Source organism: Talpa occidentalis, unplaced genomic scaffold, assembly GCF_014898055.3.
Source record: "Talpa occidentalis isolate TD23 unplaced genomic scaffold, MPIMG_talOcc4v2.1 talOcc4.14, whole genome shotgun sequence".
NCBI classification, from domain to species: domain Eukaryota; kingdom Metazoa; phylum Chordata; class Mammalia; order Eulipotyphla; family Talpidae; genus Talpa; species Talpa occidentalis.
Genome location: NW_023601433.1, coordinates 71,715,995 through 71,731,611, shown reverse-complemented (window position 1 = coordinate 71,731,611; position 15,617 = coordinate 71,715,995). Strand labels below are relative to the sequence as shown.

Sequence of the window (15,617 nt, the reverse complement as noted above, 5' to 3'; positions counted from 1 at the left end):
AACTGAGGTCAGATACCTATCTGCATGCAGAGCCAGGGCCTGAACACAAGCGACGGCACTGGGGAACCAGCTCCTCACCAAGGCCACCTAGTGTCCCGACACAGGGAGGACCCCACACACAGTCTGACTTCATCCCCCACAAAAGTGCAAAAGAAACAGGAATCGTGATCCTGATTTCCAGGTGAAGAAACAAAAATGCAGAAAAATTAAGTGAGCTGCTCAAAGAGGCTGCAGGGATTCAAAGGTGGGACACTCACTTCACTGCTCCACGCCTGGCAGTGACCTGCACTTGGCTGGAAACCGCTGGAAGAAAGGCTTTCCCTGCAGAGCCACCAAACCAGACACCCTTCACGCTGAGAACCACAGCTGGTCCAATCGCGCAACTCAGATGCCCATCTGTGACCCCTCAGGCCTCTCAGTCCACCTGACTCTTCCACGGCCAAATTCCCAGCGGTGCCCAGCGATTTCCACTCCAGCCATGCCCATCTCACTCACCACCAAGAGTCCGTTCCTCTTGTCCTTGGAGAAGCTGTGGCTTCTCTGAGGGGCCAAGGTCCCAGTGGACACCTGCTTGAGTGGCTGCTCGCTGTGCTGGAGGGTGTCCTCCTTCTCCAGGCCCTGTGGCAGCACCTGAGGCACAGGATACAAGAAAGAGACGTTACTGGGGTGTTCTCATTGCTGGGAAGACTCTGTCACACCACCGACAGAGACAGAAATCCTGGTGATGTGTGGGGGTAGCATGTCTGCACTCAGACCAAACTCAGCAACTTAATTACTGCGGGACGTCAGGTGAGTGCGTGAACCGCGCCAGGTTTGAAAAGATCACTATAACATTACTCAGCTTCTAGAGAACCCAGCAAGAGCACACAGAAAGTGTGTGGATCAGTGCCGCCACCAGGGGGCAGAGGGGAGCACTGTGCAAGAGACCCTGGTTTCTGGCTTGCTTACCCTAGTAGCCCATGCCTGGCAAGTGGGGAACCCTCCATAAATATTAGCCAACCTCGTTACTGCCACCAGTAAGTTTTGGTAACCTCACAGACATTCCAACCCACATGCACATATGCACAGGTACACAGAGAAATGGCCCATGATGGACCGTACAATACACTAGTCTGAATCCCGTCTTTTTCCCCCTTGCAGTTATATAGAGGGGGTACTTTTACAATCCAGTAAATTCAGAACTCCAGAATTAGGATTTTAGATGCCTTAAATTCTCCTGACACAGACAAAGAAAGGAAGGCTCAGAGAGGGAAGGCATCTGCTTAAAAACACACAGCGTCAGTGAAGAGCAAAACTGGATTCCTAACCCCTTGCCTTGGAGCCTCTTTTTTTTATGACGTATGAGACCCTCTGGTTCTCCTCCTACCTTGCTGACTGTTCCTTCTCAGTCTCCCCACATGTCAGAGTGATGTCTGAAGGCCGGTGTGTCCTAGGCCAGTCACAGAACCTTCTCTTCTCCTGCTACATCATTTCCTCAAGGGTCTCTCAAACACCCCAGGGTGTACATAAACCCCATCTGCACACAGATGATTCCCATTCTGTCTCATCACACCAGAACTCCAGACCTGAGAATCCCACAGCCTGCTCAACATCTCTACTCACAGCTCATGCTCATCTCAGATTCCGCATGCCCATAACAAGCCTCTCAATTCCTGCCCTCCAAAATTGCTCTCCCCCACCGGGCAGTCTTGCCTGTCACCCACCGCTGCAGGCCAATACCCTTGGGCAGCCTTCATTCTGCTTCTCTCCATCCCATCAACAAAGCTAAGGCCCTCCCTTCAAAACCTGCTGCAAAAGTCACATTGCATGCCAAAATTAACTCAAACTAGATCAAGGACCTAAAGGTGAGAGCTAAAACTCGCAAACTCTTAGAAGAAAACATATGTATCTCTCTTCATGACCTTGGATTAGGCAAGGGTTTCATAAATATGGTACCAAAAACAACAGCCATAGAAGAAAAATAAATTGGATTTGATTAAAAGGAAGACTGTTTTGTGTTTCAAATGGCACCACTAACAAGGTGAAAAGGAAAACCACAGACTGGAGTAAAATTTCTACAACCCAGGCAATCATATAGCTGATAAGCATTTCAGTGCAGAATATGCAAAGAATAATTACAACTCAATAATAAAAAGGCAAATAACCCAATTAAACAATGGACAAAGGATCTAAGCAGGGATTCCTCTGAAGAGGGTATACAGATGGCCAATAAGTACATGAAAAGATGCTGAACAGGAAATGCAAGTCAAAACCACAATGAGCGAGCACTACACACCCACTTGGACGGCTATAATCAAAGACAGATGATAACAAGTGTTGGCTAGAATGCGCAGAGATTAAATCCTCATACTCCACGAGTGGAACTATAAAATAGTACAGTTGCTTTGAAAACTAGTCTGACAATCTCAAAGGTGAAAACTAGTGTAACAATATGACCCAGCAAGGCCACTCCTAGGTAGAGAGCAAAGAAATGTGAGTATAGAACCTCACAAAACTTTGTACACAGAGTAGCATTCTTCAAAAAAGCCAAAAAATGGAAGCAAGCCAAATGCCCATCAACAAATAGGTAAATAAAGTGTGGTCTATTCAGATAATGGAATACTATTCAGCCATAGAGAGGAATGCAGTGTACTGGTGTATATTACAAAACAAATGAACCTTTAAAACATTAGGCTAAGTAGGAGAAGCCAGCCACAAAGGACCACACAAAGTGTGATTTCATTTATATAAAATGTCCCCCATAAGTAAATCTATAGCAAAAAAAGTAGATTAATGGTTGCCCAGGACTGGAGGGTACTGGGATATGGAAAGTGACTGATAACAAGTACAGGGTTGTTAGGGGAGAGTGGTATTCTAAGAGGAGTGTGATGGTGGTTGAAAAAGAACTAAAAAAGAACTAAAAGCCCTTAAAAAAACTAAAAGCCCTTAAACTGTGCACTTTAAATGGATCCAGTGTATGGGATATTATATGTATGGGATTATATCTCAATAGAGCTGTTAAAAAAAAACTGTGGAAAGTGCTCTGAACTCCTCCACTGTTACCACCTTCGGTAAGCCCTGTCACCTCCTGTCTGGGGACCATTGCTGGGCTCCCCGCCTCCAGTCTCACCCCATCAGTCCAGCAGGGCAGGGGTCCCAAAGACTAGAAGTAGCTCCCTTGTGGTCACCTCTGCTCACCTCTCCAGCTCAGCTCTGGTCAGCCCCCTGAGCTCACTGGGGTCCCTCCAGCACCCCTAGGACCAGCTCATCCCCATGCTTGGGCATCTTCAGCTGCCCCTTCTTCCTCCTCCCCACAGATCTCATCATCCTGGCCAGATCCCTTCCATCCCTTCCCATGAGACCTTCCCTGACCACCCCCTTAGAGCAAACTCTGTCACCCCCTTTTCTATCTCCCTGGACTTGGTCCACCCGGAAGGATCCCACTCACGCACTTGAGGTCTGCTGTCCCCGACACCAGTGCCGTCCACTGCCACACCCTCATGGGGCTGCTCTGTATCTGGGCTGTGAGACTAAGGAATTGGCTTTCAATCTTGTTTCATTTTAACTGAGTTAAATTTTAATGACTACTCAGGGCTGGTGGCTGCCATGTTGGATGGCACAGCCTGACACAGGAGGCTGGACTGGAACCTTAAGCCTAGAACCGGCCCTGTCCTGAGGTTAGTACCTCAAGCCACTGTAGTGAGTGAGTGGAGGGAGGGAGGTTATCTCGAGGAACTTCTGGTTTCCCCCAACCTCCTATATAGGCTCTGGGCCAGGAACTGGACCATATGGTATCTCGTGAAAATTCTCCAACAAGTCCATGAAGCTGGCAGGTTCTCCTTCCAGAAGAGGAAAAGAGGCTCAGACAGGCCTGGCAAGGTGCCTGGAGTCGCACAGCTAGAGAGTCACAAACAGGCCGGTCCCAGACCTGTCCAATTTGCAGTCCAGTGTTGTTTCCAGGGAAAAGTCAAACTGTAAGGGTACAAAGTGTTCATCTTCCTAATAAAGGACTCCAAGGACTCACTGAGAAAAGGACTGACATTCCAAAGGGAGGGCGGGACATAAGGAAGCAGGTCAGAGGAAGGAACTACAAATGGCCAGCACGAGATGAGTGAGGTTTTGGTGAGGGGCAGGAGCTCCAGCAGCAGAGGACACCCTGGACACAGGCTGAGGGGTGAGAGCCCTGTGTTGCCAGGGAGGATCTAAACAGGCGCAGCCCAGCTGAGGGGCACGCTGGCATGGTCCTGCAGGTGACAACCGCACTCACCCTTAGGCAATGGCCAGGCTGAACCACAGACATGCCTGCACAGGTGCAAAATGGCAGGCATCCATACCTTAAAAATAGCAAAGATCAGAAATATCACCCACTTCTGTTAGGCAACCATCAAAAGAATGAGGTGCTCTTTGTGGGCTAAATCCCAAAACCCTTGAGGGTTCATTGTATAAAGAGGGTGGGCAGCAGATAAGTGGGGTCAGCTAAGACCTTGGCAGAGAACCCCCTGGGGAGCTTTTAAAACTAACAGATTCCACCCAAATTGGTCTGGGGCAGAAGCCCCCTGCCCTGCTACCTTTTAGAATTCTCCAGGTCGCTCCCTTAGGGGACCCAAGTTTCACCCCTCTGTAGAGAGCGCTCTCTTGTGGAAAAGGGAGGCAAAAATAAGAGTGTGGATTCATACTTGCTTGTATTTTCAGAAGCAAATTCTGAAAGAATGTGGACAGATAAGAAAATAGGTGATGACTGCCTGGGGAGGAATAGGAGGACGCATGCGGCAAGTTTGACTCTATACTTTTATTTTTGAAACTAAAACAAATAATTAAGTGAAATACTATAATTGAGTCTGGGATGAAGTTTTGATAAATGTTTGTGAAGTGAAAATGAGAGGGGGAGAGACATGGAGGGGAGGAGGGTGTGGGACTGAGGAGAGGCAGGGTAGGGGGGGCCACTCAGACTGGCTGAGTGGAGAATTCCTCACCCAAGGGAGCAAAGAGGTACACCAAGATGCTTATGGACACCCCGTTTCCAAGGCAAAAACCAACCACCCAGTTGTCCACGAGCAAGAGTCTGGATTTAAAAAGCCTGGGCTCAGGGAGCCTCCCAGGGAATTAATTCTCAGTGCTATCACCACTATGGCCTGAGTTGCATCCCCCAGCCAGGGAATTGACCCACACAGGACACAGCAGACCTCTCCTGTCACGCCTGCTGCTCCCCTCAACAGTGTATTTCTGTAAACCTACCTGTTCTACTCCCCACTCTGTCTCTGGTGAATCCTCTCACCCCCTGCACCTCTGGCCTACACCCCAGGTCTTCTACTCAAAAAAATAAACAAATAAATAATAGCAATAAAGTGTCTGATGGTTTAAAAAAATATAATAATTTTTTTTAAAAGGCCTGGGCTCAGTGATAAAAGAAAATACTTTGCAGTCACTAAAAACAAGGTGATGATGCATGCACAGAATTTTGCCATCAAGTTAAAAAAAAAAAAAGCAGGTGTCACCACCAGAAACGTCTCCTTGGCGCAAAACTGCCCAGGCTTGAGGGCCATACATCAGCCTGGAATCTGTGCCCCAAACTCATCATTTTGGGGAAATTTTCTTTCTAAACCACATGTTTCTATAATATGTTAAACAGACATTCACTATTTTTGTGATAAGGAACATAGACAATTATAAATATATTTATATTAATATAACAATACATGATATTTAGCATATATTATAATAAATATATTCAATGACATCCATTATGTGTGTATTTAAAATTGTCATATTTTCCTTACAGTGTAGATTTAATATAATATATAATAATAATAAAGGATATACTCATCTATATTATATCACTATATTATGCATTTATAATTGTCATATTTCCTTTTACATACACATGCATATATGATTATTGAGCAACTGGGTAGTGGAGGAAAATTCCAAAAGACATCAAAAACTGTAACCAGGGCTGCATCTGGGGGACAGGAAAGGAAAAGGGGGGTCTAGAGGGACACTTTTTTATGCACTCCTGTAAGGTTTTCAACAACCAACATTTTGTACTTCTATACTGCTTTCATTTATTCATCTCTCTTATTAAGAACTGAAGATCTTTGGTTCAGGAAAGAAGAGAAACAGAGAGCTGATCCAAGGCTTCCCAATCCCTTGGTGAGAAAACAGATCCCCTGACAACCAGCACTCCTGGGGCCCCTGCCCTGGGCAGGCGTCCAAGGCTGAGCAGGGGCCGCTCTACAAGGCCCCAAAGTCCTGCTGCTAGGGGGCCCCTGAACAAGGCTCTGGCAGGCGGATGAAGTGTCACCTTTCTGTGGCCTCTTCCCTCTCCCTCCCTCCTCCCTTCCCACAATAACAGCCTGGGGGAGGGGGATGGTGAAATCCCTCTGGGAATAGCTCTGTAGGACCCGCTGCTGGCCCTGCACTGGGTGCCAGCCCAAGCTGAGCCCTTCACCTCCACTCAGCCTATAGTGGTGTTTATTAACTCCGAGGAAACTGAGGCACAGGGAGATGCCACCGCTTTATACACAGATGGTAACTGGTAACCCCAAACGCAAATCTGAACCTGGTAGTCAGAGATCTTGGGACTCTTAGAAGAGATGTAGGTTCAAGGCCCAACTCCACCATTACTCACCCTTAAATGTAGGTGAGCCTTCACTTCCTAATCTATTGTTATTATCCTGCTGCTTAATTGCTGCAACATCCCATGGTGAGTCAGTCTCCACGATGCCCCCAGAGCACATCATGTTTTTTCTCCATCTCCAAAATGTTGCACATGTGGTGCTCCCGCCAAGAACACCCTCATCACCCTTCATCAGGCATCCAAACGCATATCCACTCCTCAAGGGTGGGTTCAAGCCAGCACCTCCTCTAGGATACCCCAGTGGGCTTCTCCCCCAGCACCTCACTCTGTATCCTGTCATTTCCTAGTAGATGCTTGTTTCCTCTGTCCCCACAAAGATCAAAATCTCCCCTAGGGCAAGCTCCAGTTTTCAGATTTCTTCCTCACCTTTATGGTTCCTCATTTGGAAGCCTGAGTATGAGGCCAGACCTGGGTTCAAACACAAGTTTTGTCACTTGGTGCTGTGTGACTGGGACAAGTTACTTAACCTTTCTGGAGCTCAATTTTTTCCACCTGTAAGAGATGATCACACCAGCCCAGATGTGGTATCCCTGCCCAATACTCAATTACATACGTATGGCAGTGGCGTCCTGCAGCATGAGGGTTTCCCCTCACAGCTGAGCATGATGCCAGCCAGGACAAAAGAGTCTGAATGTAGCTAACCCCAGAAACAGACTCGGGCAAAGACAGAGGGAAACTGGAAAATAAATACTCCTAGTTTCTTGTTCCTTGGACAGAACAGCTCAGAGGTGAGCTATGCTGCTTCCCAGCAATGTCCAGTGAGTCTAAGTTTCAGCAACCCACCTGGATCACTGCTGCTTCCCTTCCAGCCTCATTGCTCCAGTCCCTTACCAGTTCTGGGGATCACTTCCTAAAATCTACCACTTGCATGGGCCTCCTTCCATGGAAATTCATGAAGATGACCTAGCTTGCTCATTCACTCATGCAATAAATATTTCCTGAATGTTCAGAGGATGTCATTCCTGCTGCTGCATACTGGGGATACAATAATGAACTTGATATGATCTAATGGAACACAGTGGGTGCTCAACAAATGATACCTATCATCACTCTAGGCCAGAGGTCTCACAAAGGTTTCCCACAAATATGTTTTCTTTGGGCTTAACATCATTATTTTATAAATTGTCCTCATATTACAATGGAATTACAGGCAAAAATCTGGATTTTTCAGCATCTCTTCATCAGTCAGATCTGCCATCTCAGGACCACCAATCTCACTTGCCAAGAATCAGCTGAGATTGAGCAGCAATTGCTCTTTGGGATAAGGCATGAACTCTCTGCCACAATCCCCACCACTCCGTAGAGTCACACACTAAGCTGGACTCGATCCATTTATATACCATCTGACCTGCATAGGTTCTGAGTTAGAGACCTTGGCCTACAGACTTAACTAATGTTTGGCAAAACTGCCTTCAAACTCACCTTTTGACTATCTTGAATCCCAGACGCTCTCGGACAGTGTTCAATTTTGATCTCTTTATCCCTTGAACTCTCCATGGAGAGGCTGTGCCTCCCTTTGGGTTGCTCTCGCCTCCTCTCTCTGGCTTCCTGTAGGATGGACAGTTGTTCTCGGATTTTGGAAGGGGCTCCCTTGTCTGAGTAAGTCCTCTTGACATCCAGCAGGGACCTTCCATGGCCATGTGGGTGGTCACTCCAATGAGCTACACTTCCTTCCTCTTCCTTCCCGATGCGTTTCCTTGGGGTGCCTTTCTTCTGGTCAGTGGGGGAGGACATGAGTGAAATACTGGTCCCACTGCCTGGATCTTCCCGGGCAGGGGGCTGTGACTCAGCTGGGTAATTCAGACACTTCCCACCACCGTGTTTACTAGCAAAGGCCTCTTGTTCATCCTCAGCAACTCCTAAGACTTTTTTCCTGGGCCCCTCGGAGCCAGAAGAGGCCACTGGATATTTTTCAGAAGAAGCTGAGGGTGGCAGAGACCACAGGGGAGCGTTGCATTTGGTGTTCATGGTGGTCCGCAGGGAGCATGTCTGAGTTGGAGAAGAACCTTGGTTTGTTTCAGCAAAACTGTCTTGTTTCCTGTGACCCTCAGCCTCCGAGACCTCCCTCAGGTTCCTCCTTGGCTGCTCCATTCCGCCTTGCTGGCCCTGCCTGTCTGGACAAGAATGGCGAGGGTCTGTGGCTGGCCCCTCCTGAGCCTCCTCGGGGTCTCTCGTGGGCTGCTTCCTGTACTCCTCCATCAGGGCATCCAGGTCCAGGACACTGGACCTGAAGCCATGTTTGTTTTTGCTTGGGAATGTCTCACTCACCACCTCAGTCCTCCTCCTGACAAGATCGCTGGATCTCTGACGACTTTTGAAAGCTGGAGTCATTTGGGGAGTATTGTTGGGGGACATCTTGCTCCCACTGTCCTTCCAATAGTTCTGAAAACCAGCACCATCTTCCTGTCCCCGGGGACGCCATAAGGCATCAGCACTGATTTTTTCACTAGAAGGATCCAGAATCTTGTCCCCTAGAGACAATCGATGGTGTTTTGGCTTTTGAGTTTTTGAGAAGCTTCCGTTTTCATGCTGTCTGTCCTTAGCCCAGTTTTTACTGCCCCTGATCTCTAGTGGCTCTTCATGGTTAAGAGACACCAAGGGAGATGTCAAAGAATGAGGAGATGGAGGTGGGGCTATGTTTCTAGGAGGTTCTGTTACGTTTTGGGGCCCTGGCTTAACAATGCTCTTTGATTTTTGAGTATCTGGAATCTGATATGTCACAGCAAAAAATGTTGCCTTGGGTTCCACAGAAGACCCTGGCTTCACAGTCGGAAGAGTCGGGTCTTGTAAAACACCTGGGCTCCCCTCCTGGGTCGGAACCCCATTGTGGGACAGTTGAGGTTTTCTTAAGGCGCCAGTGTCGGAATGCATCAAATAATCTATTCCTCTCTTCTCCACCTTCGGAGAGTGTTGTGCCTCCAGGATGTTAAACTCATCAAACTTCACATCGTGGGGTAAAGTCCGCCGCCGCCACCTATCCATTCTCTGGTCTGAGGAGTTGGCCTTGCGCATCCTGGTCTCTGGCAGGGGTACTGGGGCCGGCCTGTCTTCACCCTTGCAGGCAGCCACAGCCAGGGCCGATGTCTGCCCCCGCATGTCTGGATGTGGCCGTGCTCGGAAGTCAGAGGCCACATCCTTAGGCCTGGAAGGAGGATCCAGAGGGTATCCTGGGGGGCCACCCCTTTCGCCTGCTCCAACGACCCCTTGGTGAGCTTCTTGTGGAGCCTCCCTGGTGGTAGCCTGGACAGCCTTCGCCAAGATGGCCTCCCTGCTGCAGGGCTTCCCTGAGGGCTCCCTGGCCACCTCGGGGCTCTGCCCCCTGCCTTTCTCTTCACTGATCACCATGGGGGCTTTATGCCAGTTCACAGTCAGCCCACCTGTCCATTTGGAGGACTGACAGCTGCTCCCAAACGTGTCCTTCGGCTCTCGGAAGTCAGGCTTTGGGCTGACTTCATGTGTCCCTTGAGCTTCCCACAAGGAACTGGCCCTCTGCACGGGCCCCTCCAGCCTGCACTCTGGGTCAATGGCAATGCTGTCCAGGGACAGCTGCTTCCCCTTCAGCGAGGGCCGGGACCTGCAGCTCCCGGCTGCCGGGGCCTTTGCATCCAGCGCCGAAGTGGCCTCGCTGCTGAGCGTGCCCTCACCCACCGCCTGCAGGGTGTCAAACTTGGGCTCGACCCTCTGGGAGGGTGCTGGGTTCTCCGAGCGCTTGAGGAACTGGCTGTGACTGTATCTTTCACCCGAAGGGTACTTCTCCCCGAGGGGCGTGTGATACTGTTTGGGCTCACCATTCGACAGCATCGTCCGTGCCCATTTTTCAGGGTCAGGATTTTCAAATCCCCTGGAGCTTTCTCTCTTGAAGTCTGTCTTTTCTGGTGCATCCTTCCCCAGCCAGGAGCCCCACTCGGGCCTGGGTCTGGCCTCGGACAGGCGGGCAGCAGCCACGTTGCCTGGAGGGGTGGTCACAGTGTGTCTCTCCACGAGATGCTCAAACATGGTGGCCCGCACGGTCTTGAAGCCTCCATTGTCCCCTGCAGTGATGTCATAAGGATTTGGGGCACCCATGGCGCTGTCATCCCCACTGTTACCCCTGACACGGGTACAACTGTCTTTCCACTCCGTCTGCCTGGGCTTCTCCCGGAGCGGCACAGGCTTCCAGGGTCGTGCTGGGGAGGGGGCTCCATCTAATCCATGCCCTTCCTTTTGCTGGGAAACAAAAACAACAACAAAGAAAGTCAAAGGACATGAAATGGAAAGGAAGCGAGATGATTGAAAGGGCCGCTTTTAAAATCACTGCAGCAAAATACCCTAAAACTGTAAAGACTGAGCAGGGTGGGGAAACGAGCACTCCAGAATTCTGCGGTGAGAAAGCATCAGTGGGTGTGATGTTTGGGCACTGCTTATGCATGTCATTTCCTTTTAATCCAGTCAGTTTCCTCTCAGGGTTCTTTTATGGCCCATGTACACAAGTGGAACAAGAATGTTTGAACAGCACTGTTTGTGGAAGTAAAAGAACACAAAAACGGGCTAAGTAAATGCTGATACATGCAAAGGATGGAAACTACAGGAGCCTTTGGATCCACAGAAGGGGGCAGGGGTCCTGAATCTTGTCCCCTAGAGACAATCGATGGTGTTTTGGCTTTTGAGTTTTTGAGAAGCTTACATTTTCATGCTGTCTGTCCTTAGCCCAGTTATTATTGCCCCTGATCTCTAGTGGCTCTTCAGAGTTAAGAGACACCAAGGGAGATGTCAAAGAATGAGGAGATGCAGGTGGGGCTATGTTCTAGGAGGTTCTGTTACATCAGGGGTCCTGATGTCCTCACATATGAAAATGTACAAATGCTGTGTCCAATGTGGGGAAAAGTAGACTGTGGAACAGCAGTGAATAAAAGAAGTAGGACGTTCTTTTCCATTTTATAACATGCATGTATTACTTAGTAACCTTTACATTTCTTTTCTTTTTTTTTTCCTGTTGGAATAAGTCTACTTTCAACAGGTTAAGCATAGGATTACCATAATCTACCAATTCCATTCCTGGGATATACCCCAAAGAATTGAAAACAGGTGTTCAAACAAACACTGTATACCCATGTCTGAAGCAACATTATTCACAAAAGTCAAAAGGTGGAAACCACTCAAATGCCCATCAACAGATGAATGGATAAACCTATATACATAATGGAATGTAGCCTATATACATAATGGAATATTACTCAGGCATAAAAAAGAATGATGTGATGCATGCTACAACATGGGTGAACCCTGAACATACTATGCAAAGTAAAAGGAGCCAGACACAAAAGAATATGTACTTTAGAATACCATTTAGATTGAATGTCCAGAACTGACAAGGTGATGGAGACAGAATGCACATTCATGGTTTGCCAGAGACCAGAGGTGGCAGAGAGGACTGATTAAGGGGTTTCCATTTGGGAGTATGAAAAGTTCTGGAACTGAATAGCGATAACAGTTGTATAACATTGAGAATACACTTTAATGTCACTAATTGTACACCTTGAAATGTTATAATGCAGGCAGGGCCATAGTTTGCTAACCCCTACTCTAGAAAATAGAACATTATTGAAGAATTTTAAAATCAGATTTTCAAGTTTTGTTTATATTTTATGACATGAATCATGATATGAATCCATTCTCATTGTAAAGGAATCTAAACAATGCAGACAAAACTCGTTTTTTTTTCTTTCTACATTCAAATACCAGTCCCCTTCTGGAATAACAACTACTGTCAAAATGAGATGTGTATCCTTAAAGAACTTTCTAGAACTTTCTCCTTGACTTATTACATTATCCTTTGTCCTTGCATTATTGCTTGTATGTATATATACATACACGTGTGTATAACAGTAGAAATACACAATTTTTATTCTAAATTTAAAATGTAGATTTAAATTTTTCACTGTAAAAAAATAGTGACAATGGTATGTTTTATATGTATTTCACCACAACTTTCTCAAACTTACCACAAAAGATGTATTTATAGAGAGGAAATCTTGTATTTAAAGCCAGAATTTTTTTACTAATTCTTCACAATTTGAAAGTTTTCAAACATCTATAGACTCACAGAGATAATAATAAATTTGCTTCAACCAATCTCCTAGAGTCAATGAGAATAAACATTTTACCCCACTTGCTTCACACTGTCCTTTTGTCTTTTTGTTCTTGTCACTATGACATTTTAATATGACTATAAAGGGCTTTACTTAAAATGGACTGTCTCGATCATTTTGAAATAAATGACTCAGAAGATCCAAGGATAAAAATACAAAGCAAGCTGTCAATCCCAAGACCGGTGGAAAATCATTCCAAATCGCCTCCCCTTGTTGGGATGTACAAATCCCTCAACAGGACGTCTACAAATGGGCCAGGAACCGAGTTCTGGTGTTTAAAACTCTGTGCAAATTTCTTTAAAAGCAAAATGTACACCTACCACACAATGGAGTCATTCCACTCCTAAACATTTACCCAAGAGAAAAGAAAACAGATGTCCTACGGAGCCTCACCCACAACTATTCTGGACAGCTTCATTTGCAATGACCCTGAAACTGGAAACAACCAAATGTCCATCAAAGGGTGAAGGGGTGAACAAGCTGGTCTACCTCTACCATGGGGTACTACTCAGCAAAAAAAAAAAAAAAAAAAAAAAAAAAATGATACTACAACATGATGAATCCCAAAATAATTATTCTGAGTGAAAGAAGCCAGCCTCCAAAAAGAACACTTTTTTAGAAATGGAACAGCCAGCAGATGAGGGGTTTCCTGGGGGATTACACAGAGTCATGTGTGTGCTGAAGATTTCAGTATCCTGACTGTGTTGACCATTTCCCAGGTGTGCACATATCTCAAAACTCACCTGCTGGTACACTTGAAATATGTGTGGCTAACTGTATATAAGTTATACCTCAAGACAGCTGTTTAAAAGTAAATTAAAACTCTGTGGGAAGCATCAACCACAAGCCAGTTACCCCTACCAATTATTTTATGAGCTTTTTCTTATTAAGCAGACTAAATAAAAATGCTTTTTAAGCAATTTAATTGCTGGTAATTCCTCTCCTTCTTCTGGGCTAGGTAACAAGTCAGGGTGGGGACGGGAGCAGGGGCCAAAATGAGGGAAATTGATGGACTTCTATTGACAATTTTTAACCTAGGGCCTCCCTGGTGGCTATCATGGCTACAGCCTAAATTCAATTCCCAGCCAGGAATCCTGAGCTCCTGTCTTGCCCGCTGCTCCCCTCAGCAGTATATTTCAGTCAATCTGCCTGTTCTGCTCTCACTCTGTCTCTGGTGAATCCTCTCACCCCCTGTACCTCTGGCCTACACCCCAACTCTTCTACACAAAAATTTAAAAAAAAAATTTTAACCTAGATTTTACGCTCTTAATAAAGCAGCCATTCTTAAATAGAAAAGCCACATCCTCTCTCCTATTTAAATGGAAAAAAATAAATACCTGATGATTCCATTTTTTAAACAAGATTTAACAAGGAGGAAGGGGAAAATGACAACCTACCTGCCAGGAAGGACTTTAAAAGTCCCAAAACGCAGTGGGAAAATGTCTCATTGTTCACAAGGGGTTTTTGATTTTTCCTGGGGTTTCTGAAATCTCTCTCTGCAGTATAAATACCCAGCCATTGGGATGCAAGATATGCCAGCTGCTCCTTACCTTTTCTCTGGGTTCACCACTGAGCTCAGGACACTTCTCATATTTGACTTCATGGCTGGATGCTGAACTTGAAAACCTGGTACAGAGACCCAAGTTACTAGTACAGAAGCCGGGACTCCCTCCAGCCCACACTCTGAAATGAGCTCAGGAGCCCAGGGTGAAGTCAGCACTGAGATAATCAAAGTGACACTCACTGCCTGATTCCTTTGAGAAAGAATATTTCCTTTCCAGTGGCCAAAGCTAGCAGGGCCCAGGGGGGACAGCCTACCTGAGACACAGCATCAGCGGGGTAGCAGGAGCCCCGGCTCGGGAGAAGAGGCCTGGGTGTTAGTCCCAGCACTACTGCCTCCCACTGCGGGAGCTTGGGTCTGGCTTCTGACCTCACCTCTGCTTCTGTTTCTTCATCTATAAAATGGGGATAATTAACACCTCCCCCTTGTCTTTTGTAGGGCAGATAAGAGGCGACCCATAGGTCCTAATAACTATATGAGGGCGTTTAAGGAAGAGTGAAGATGCCCCGGGAGGGATAATTAATGGTTGTTGTTACCAACTGTGGGCACAACAGAAGCCGTGCCACAGATGAGCTGCGGGACTCAGGGGGCAGTGGGCCGTCAGGGAATGCGTGAGGGCGTGAGTCTGCCTCCGCCTCCTCAGTGGGCAGGTCATCATCCCTAAGCCTCAGTTTCCCCACTTGTAAAGGGGAAGAGAGGAATAGGGTAGTTTTCCCATCTCTGAAGAATTTTCTGTAGATGCCAAAAGATTAGTTCAGGGATACAAGCTACAGGGAACAGGGAGGAGACAGCAAATCACTTATACTTGACCCCCCACCCAGCATTCCAGGGGAGAACTGATACTGTGGACCAGTTGTTTCTAAATCTGGACCTCAGTTTCCCTGTCTATTGGCTGGAAATGGTCTAATGACCCTTCAGAGGCGCTGCAGGGGTAGAGGGAGAGGAAGTGTGGGGCGTCGCTTTCTCTGTTATCTGAGTTCAGGAATTCTCAGGCCTGGCTGCACATGAGAATCATGGAGAAGCTTTTAAAAACCGAGATATGAGCCCCACCCCAGACACGAATTAGATGCAGAGGGAGAGGGTGGGGGTGGCATCGGTATTTTTCCCAGGTGATTCTAAATGCTGAGCCCATGGGCTAACTCTGGCCCGGAATAGCTGCCCTGGTTCCCAGGGCTGGGGGAGTGCATGCCCAGTGGTCCCGCCCCCTAGAAGCCCCCACCCTGACAAAGTATGTTAGTGGCATGCATGCCATCAAGCAGGTAGCAGACACACCCAGGGGTATCTTCCCATAATAGCAGCAAGAGATGTGAGA

The 15,617-nt window shown here is 47.1% G+C and overlaps 1 protein-coding gene across 3 annotated transcripts in view; it reads right to left on the bottom strand.

Moving 5' to 3' along the window:
- KIAA1671 (KIAA1671 ortholog) overlaps positions 1-15,617 on the bottom strand; it is a 179,853-nt gene that overhangs the window by 106,994 nt on the left and 57,242 nt on the right. For all 3 annotated transcript variants that reach the window (XM_054695194.1, XM_054695196.1, XM_054695195.1), the window contains 3 exons: positions 14,295-14,370; positions 8,039-10,822; positions 496-630 (listed from right to left, as the gene is read on the bottom strand). In XM_054695194.1, coding sequence (XP_054551169.1) covers positions 496-630; positions 8,039-10,822; positions 14,295-14,370 — 2,995 coding nt within the window. The remainder of the gene's footprint in view (positions 1-495; positions 631-8,038; positions 10,823-14,294; positions 14,371-15,617) is intronic.